The following is an 8,463-nucleotide window of genomic DNA, read 5'->3' on the forward strand; positions in this document are numbered from 1 at the left end:
TTTATTTATTTTATTATATATACAACTTTTATATGTGTAAAGCAATGAATGAAGGTAAAATATGAAAAAGAATCAATTATATTTCCAATTTTAATTTTTTACAAAATTAAATCAAATTAGTGTATTTTCCTTTTTAAATATTTTAAGATTGTCATCGCCTTATTTCATTGGCCTATGAGCACGGGCAGTATAAGGTTTAAAAAGATGTCGGCCATCACCTTACTTGTAAATTGTTTACTATATTTCCGGAATGAATGCATTGTTTGCTTAATTGATTGGTAAATTGTGTAAACTAATTGGAAACTTCACAAAATGGCAAAAATGAATTGTATTAAACACAAAATCTTGTTTAATTTAAGGTTAAGTCTGTTAGTTAATTTAACTGTTTTCATTATTTAAACGTTTATAAAATTATTGAAACGGAACATTAAACGTGTTCATAAAATGTGTATACAAATTATATTAGTATAACTCAAAAGAAGTATTCCCTTAGTAGTGGAAAAAGACAATATATAAACATGGATTTAACTATTCATTTCATTTTAAAAACTTTTAATTTACTTGAAAATATTGTTCCATTTAACATTATTAATTAATGAAATAAGCTAACGAAATAATAAATTAGGTGTTTGTCATGATATAGTATAAAATTTAATTCATAATGATAATCCCACTTATTTATTTTTAATTTATCCAATATTATAAATCTTTTTATTACATTAGATTGAATTTAATTTTAACATATAAAAATACCATCATTTCAAATCGTATTTGATAGTCTATGGTTCAGACTTATCACTTATCTAAATGTTTTAACGAATTGGGTTATGTATATGATAACAGTGTGATTTAAAAACCAGTTTAAATAGCAACATTATAAGAATAATAGTTTTAAAACACAACAGTTATGCCATATTTTTTTTAAACCTTATAGCGTTTCTATGCATCTCATGTTCATTTATTGCTATTGGTATTGGTTTTTGTAATAGGAAAGTAACAGTTAAGCAGAGTGAACAATTTTTTATGTTGAACTATCTTGTTAAAGTCCGACAGGTTTGTTTAATCTAATATACTCTTATATTGAAGAATGTTGTTATTTCTTGACGACTCAATTGCGTAAATGATTCGTCAATGTCTTACTATCAACCACTCAAAGATATAATGTCTTGTAATCGGTACTAAACAATAAAAACAAGAAGGTATTGATTTGCCATCATGCTGTTCAAGTTGATCTTTTTTATTGCTATTGGTGAGTAGTCTGAAAAAATGTCCGAATACTTTTTACATTAAAAACATCTTAATACGGGTTTCGTTTTTTGTACTATCCAAACCTTATTATTACACAAGTATACGTCTTAAGATTACATTTTCTCCCGTTTTTTTAAATAGATTTCATTTAAATTCGTAGAAATAAACATAATTATGGTTGACTATATGGGATGTACATTCCTTAGCTTTTGTTTTAATTTGGCAATTAATTGATGGTTCACAAACTGTACGATGTTATAATATACGGCTAGTTAAAATTAATTGCATATTTTTAACTAATAGACCATTTTCACTAAGAGGCCTCTTCAGTGGCTAAAGTATTTTCCAAGAAAACCGTATAATTATTTTAGGCATATTTTATCACTTGAAACAATATTTTTTACTAAATATAGCATAATAATCCAGTAGAGCCCTACATGTAAAATCGCTAAAATATATAATAATTATTCAACACATTGTAAATACAAAGTTGCAAAAGTGTCTTATTGAATGTTTAAAGGGAAGGATATGGCAAGGTAGGTATATTAACATACTCTTTTTATTAAAAATTCAAGACTCTAAAAAATCTTGTTACTTCTAGTTTATTTGATCTCTAGCAGTGAGAACTGTAAAAATGTAAATGACTACAATATTTATACATATTTTAATGAATGATACGCGCTATATTTAATTCAACTTAGTCCAGTGAATTCCCTGATACATGCTCATAACCTTATTGGAGAAATTCTTCTAACCTTAGATTTTATAATACATCTCGATCTTATAAAATGCGCGTGATCTTATCGGCGCACTTTAAGTTGAAGCATGTCGTAGTTTTGTTTAACTTCTTTAAGAATATTTTTTAATTTTGTGTGTTGTTTTTAACAAACATAAAGTTGTGATAATGTACAACACATTAAGAAAACTAAGCCAGTGCTAGAGAAGGTAACGTAGGTTGTTGTTGTGAGCTCCTATGTTATTACAGGCGTTGATAGAGTTCATCACTGTCTCGGCCATGAACTCGTTACAAGATACTCTGAAACACAAGCTAAACATTCTCGGCTTGGTATATTTCATGGACATGTAACAACGATTCAGAAACATCCTTATTTGGTAAGTGTTACTGCTTATATTGTTCTGAATTTTAAAAATTATATAAGTACGGTTGTAAACATTAATTTAAGATTATATCTTGCTGCAGTCAGTGACTTGTACTAACGTGACTATAAGCTTTTAAAGATATCCCTTGACCAAAATCAAAATTATTTTATATAAGTCTTTTTAATGTTTCTAAAAATGTGTACGCATGAGTAAAACGGTAACAAATTTATGAAAATATGACAAAACTCGCTACGCACACTGTTATGCGTACAGCCTCAATCAGTGAAAGAAACAGGAGTTTTACGGACATTTGCCATCGTTCAGTGAAACAAAAAATCAGTAACACTACGTTTCGAGATCTGCAATCTGATCTTTTCTTCAGGTAAATAACTAACCTAACACATAATTACAGTGTTATGTTAGTTATTTACCTGAAGAAACGATAAGATTGTCGAACCCGAAACGTAGTGTTACTGATTTTTTGTTTCACTAAACAATGGCAAAAGTCCATAAAATCCTGTTTCTTTCCAATACTTCCATCGTCAAAAATAAATTTCAAACGAAGGGCTTAATCAGTAGTTTTCTGAATTATGGAACTTCTAAAAGGTATTGAGATTTTATAAATGGAATTAACTCAAATATAATTGTATCATGATTTATATGTTTTTATGAGTAATACATGGTTAAGTTATATGTAATTTACAGAGAGGTGAATGTGCAGTTAGGTAGTTACAGCTTTCTTCTTTATTTTCACACACCCACACACACCACACACACACACACACACACACACACACACACACACACACATACACACACACACACATGTATATATATATATATATATATATATATATATAAAATATTGGGTTGAGATGTACAAACTGTATATCAGATAAGTAACAAAGAAATTCCATTTTCGAAAAAAAGTATCCAACACTTTTTTGATGTCTCGCAGCATAAATGTTTACTTATGTATGAATTTACTCATCGTACAATAATATAATTGTCTCTTAGGATCTAAGAGTATGAAGCAAAAAAATTGTAAAGCTGACGGCTAGTACGGGTCACTGTTCGTTAATTTATGTGTTTTATTTTGTTCTTTAAATCTGGTATGGTTTTCAGGTAATAAAGTTGCGGTTAGTATTTTTCATTCTCTTAAAATCATTCTTCACTACTATTTATATAACGGAGGGCAAGGTTTGTTGGGCTTAGTAATTGCTTTACAGCCCTCCGGCTTATTGTACACACTCTTCCAGGTTGTAGCTGTACCAAATCCCAGACTTTTAGTAAACTATGAGACTTTATGTACAATGCTTACCTGCTCCAATCACTCTTCGGTGTGCCTACTAAGGGATCTTGAGCGTTTCCTCTGTAAAGCTGGGCATATACATTGGACGTGCTCAGTTCTTTCATCGGGCTCTTCACATTTACTGAACAGGGTTTCTTGAATATGGATCAGGTAGGTTTGGAACATCCAATGTCCTGTAATAAATTCAACTGTTTTGCGGATCTTCGTTTTACTCATTCTACGAAAGTCTGCTGCAATGTTCCTTGGTTCCCCATTAAGCAATCGCTTTATTTGGACTTTCTGTCAGTTATTTCCAAATTTTGGTGTTTGTAAACGCCGACTGGGCAACCGATCTCCGTGCTAAGCTGCAGGAAACTGTACACGTTGGTTCAGGACCAATAAAAGAGGACAAATGGCTCCTAAGTTAGCGCAATTATCTTCCCCCCCTTATTTTCTGTGATTCTTCTGTGCCCAGGCACCCACGTTAGAATAACTTTATTGGTTTTCGCCAGTCAGTATATGACCATATATTCTGTGAGATGCAGCCATGGTTGGTAAAGGCCTGCAGAGCAGTCTTGCTACCCAAGTTAATATAAATGTTTTTCATTTATAACCCCTTTCCACTAATAGCAGGGATAATTACCAGACTAACTGAGATACAATTCTATAACTCTAAATGATTTAAACGTCTAACATAAATTAAACTAAAATAAATCTTTTTATTCTTATACATAACCTTTTTTGTTTTTGCGTTTTTCATTGTCAGTAAAAAAAGTCATTGCTGTTGAACAATGATCTTATCTATTTAGATGTATCGTTAAGTTTCAGTTCATTGCTTGCAAACATAATATAGTGTTTGGTGCTGTACAGGTGGCAATCCTGAATAATGGATCTTTCTACTGCGCTGGCACGATCGTCAATGATCACTGGATCGTCACTTCTGCTGACTGTGCTAATAAGTATGTAATTTATAGTTTTATTATCTCAACTGCAATATAAGTTTTGCAACACTTAGCAAAGGTTGTTATTTTCTCTGATATTTTAGGTTTATTCAGGATCTGTTCATGCCTGGCTCTTTTACGTTTAACATAAAATAACTTATTTCATGATGTATATATTTTTTTCATTACATTTTTTTTCATTTTTTGATTAAACTTCTAGACTTATGATTTACTACTACACCTATTCACACAAAATACCCTATCTTTTACACAAAAACATTTAATACGGTAGCAACCACAATAATAAATATACATATATATATATATATATATATATATATATATATATATATATATATAAGTTTATATATATATATATATATATAATATATATACTACAAAATGCTATATGTTTTAGTTTTGATGGGACAACGACAATAGTGGCAGGTAGCAGTGACGGCTTGACGGGTTCGTCCTTCATTATAAACAGTGTAGTGCTGCACCCCAACTACGGTTCCTCGATACTGGACTACGATTACGCGTGTGTTCAAATTGTTGGAAAGTTCAAGTGGTCTAAGAAAACTAAAGCTATACACCTTCCAAAGAAGGAGCCTAAAGTTAATACCACAATGACGGTTGCAGGATGGGGTGATGATGTAAGAAAATATTTTATGTTCAACAATATAAAAAAATATTATTGTTTGCATATAAATGTAAAAGAAGGAAATTTAGCATTATCGATACATTCCAATATTTTGCGCATGTGTATTATAAAGTTATTTAATGTTTTGTATTTTACATTCTATGTTTGTATTGTGCTTATAAACTATTCTTTTGTAAAGCCGTCAATTTAGTCATTTTGTACAATATTTTTCCATAATATCCGTTTTATTTATTGAAATATTAAAAGGCCAGAAGAAAATAGATTGCGGGGTTTTGTATATTTCCAACGTTATATTTAACAAGAATAGGAAACATATAACAATAATGGTAATATATAAGGACGGTACATGTCCAAAATCTGATTATCCTTTCAATTCAACAATATGCAATAAATATTTGAAACAAAGAATTTAGAAGAGAGTTGGGATATTAGTTGATTTTTTGTTTTTCAACTCTATAATTATCTATGCATTAATCTTTTTTCTAACAATAGACCAAATCCGAAGCACAATACGTGTAATGATATGAAAGTAAATCAGTTAAAGTAATAATTGATTGTTTTATTGTAATACCAAAGTTTATTCCAGAAAAAACATTATTCTTCAAATAACTCAATAGACTCAGGTTTATGAGAGTATACATGGCTTGGAGGAGATGAACTGCAGGTTTCTTGAATGACTTTAAAAGACGGCCAGCGATCAGAAATGTGCAGTTTAAATTACAGTTTGTAACATTTCATATAACACTATTTGCTTTACTTAATAACAACATTGCTGTATTTAATAACAGGGATATTAATGCATTTAATATTGGAAGAACCAAAACTTGTTTAAGAAATTTAAAAAAAATATTGATTGTAACAGGAGGTAGCCAGTAGAGTAGGAGAGAGAGCGCCTAACCCTCACCTGCTACAGGGAACTATGGCCTGGGTAGACAAACAGATCTGCAACTCTACCTACAGCTGGGCCGGACTCACGTGGACGGACAGGATGGCTTGCGCTTACAACCGGGGCAAAACAACTCTCTGTTCGGTACGTACCAGCACTGTGATGGCCTAGCTCGGGGATGTTTGATCACTAAATAGGTTCTAGTTGTAATTTCAAAACTGCATTTATTTGATCTTTCTAGTTCTAAATGGACTTGGAAGGAGTAATTACCTGTAATAAATCCATTGGTTAAAGAATACCCGTGTACTTAAAAATTATAGAGTGTGTAAACATTGCATGTCTTGTAGTTTAGGAGGAGAGAGTTAATTTGTATTGTAGAAGAACAAAAAATTATTATTATTTTTGGAATCAACAGATAACTCTCTCCTAGAGCCCAATCGTCAGTTGATCTATTATTTGTGATTGTTTCAATTGAGTAAGAGGAACACAAGGGGAAAAATAACAAACATCTCACATCCGGATTTAAATTTACTGGTTACGTAGGTGGGTTATGGTCAAAACTATGATTTGGGTATGTTAAAGCTTGAAATATACAAGCTTTAAAAAAATTAAATCGCGTATTTTTGTCTTTTCATACTCTTCCATTTATTTTCAAGGGTGAGTGATATTTATATTTCTTTCTTAAAGGAAAATTCCTGTATTGATTTCACCGAAAAACTAGTTTCTTTGCTAACAATGCAAATATGTTCTCTCCTCCTGAGTCATTGAATATTGTAGCTGCTGTGAAAGAACAAATAAATTTCTACTTTATTGACATGAGCTCTGGAAATGCTGCAGGGGGACTGGGCAGATGCGTTTGTACACAAGGGGGTGTTTCTACGGACAATTCTTAGGCGGGCGGCAGCGGATTTTGTAACTCCAAACGCTCAAACCTCTGATCCTCGCCGACATCTACCAGGTGGTCTCTTGGATCAAACAGATTACTGGGACTAAATAATCACTGTCTGCATGTTTAAAAAATATATTTTTTATTATGCAAGGTTTGTGTGTTAACATCTATATATACCTGGTCGCGATAAAATTCCTATACCTAATTCACTCAGAAAGGATAACTCTGTCATCTATACGTTTTGTATATATACAAAATTAACTGTAGTGACTGTGAAAGTTATTATACTGGACAAACTGGCAGAAATTTTAATAAAAGGTATAAAGAACATATTCAAGCTTTGAAAACAAACAACATGTCTACAATAAAATCAAATTTCGCTGAACATTTATTAAAAACTGGACATGACTAGAAAAATATTGAAAAGAACATGGACATTTTGGATATCGAAAGGAAAGGAGAAAAATTAAACACGAAAGAAGAATTACATATTTATCTAAATTATAACGAAGATCCTCACAACATATTAATAGTATTTTAAAAAATAAAACAAATCCTATATTTGAAAAAATATTAAACACTGAATACTAATCAAAATTACAACTGTGTGTGTGTCATATAAAATTAACATCTGTTTAAATAGTCGACAGGTGTATATTTATTTGTTTTTGTTTATTATTTAGTTAAAGGTTAACGTTTACACTGAAGATGGTTTATACCGAAACACGTGTCTGAAATAAAAGAATTTTAAAAGGGTTTTACTTTCCGATTTATTATTCTAACATAAAGATAACCCTATAATGTGGAGTTCATAACATAATATATAAATTTATATCTATACATATATATATATATATATAAAAATATATAGATTATATTTTATATATATATATATATATATATATACTTACTTGGTACGATTAAATTGTTTTATATTTGGTCGTATATGTCAAATATGTCCTTTAAATAACCAAACATATGATCGGAATATTTGGTTATTTAAACGCGATTAGTGACCTAAACTCTATTATTTATTATTATGTACTTGCTATTCATTAAGAAATTACATGCCAAGCTGAGGAAATGTGATTTTTTTATCAGAGCTATAATTGTTTATTGTGGTATTATTGTTACGTATTAGAATAATATTTTTTCCTATTTATCAGTTATACTTATTGTTGTAATACAAAATAAGAAAACCCTTATTTTATGGGATATATATTAAATACATAAAATTTCACATTTAGTTATTCATGAACAAATGTTCATGTAACAAACATTCAGTATGTTATTTAATTATGTAAGTTGTACTAATAATAATCTGTTGTCACTGATGAAACTTCTTGTCAGTTGCTACTTGAATCTTTTATCAAACTCACTCATAGATACCACAGATTTGTTGTCGACTTCTGTCAAACACCAACATGGACACAAAGTGTGTTA

At 30.3% G+C, this 8,463-nt stretch overlaps 1 protein-coding gene across 1 annotated transcript; it reads left to right on the forward strand.

Moving 5' to 3' along the window:
• The first annotated feature begins 1,163 nt into the window (after positions 1-1,163).
• On the forward strand, positions 1,164-7,124 carry LOC124360964 (trypsin-1-like). The gene is made up of 6 exons (XM_046815022.1): positions 1,164-1,249; positions 2,234-2,361; positions 4,511-4,599; positions 5,000-5,237; positions 6,108-6,275; positions 6,969-7,124. Exons 1-6 carry the CDS (start codon positions 1,216-1,218, stop codon positions 7,122-7,124), a joined length of 813 nt encoding a protein of 270 aa, XP_046670978.1. The 5' UTR covers positions 1,164-1,215.
• Positions 7,125-8,463: the final 1,339 nt, after the last annotated feature.

This window comes from Homalodisca vitripennis, chromosome 1 (genome assembly GCF_021130785.1).
Source record: "Homalodisca vitripennis isolate AUS2020 chromosome 1, UT_GWSS_2.1, whole genome shotgun sequence".
Lineage (NCBI taxonomy): Eukaryota > Metazoa > Arthropoda > Insecta > Hemiptera > Cicadellidae > Homalodisca > Homalodisca vitripennis.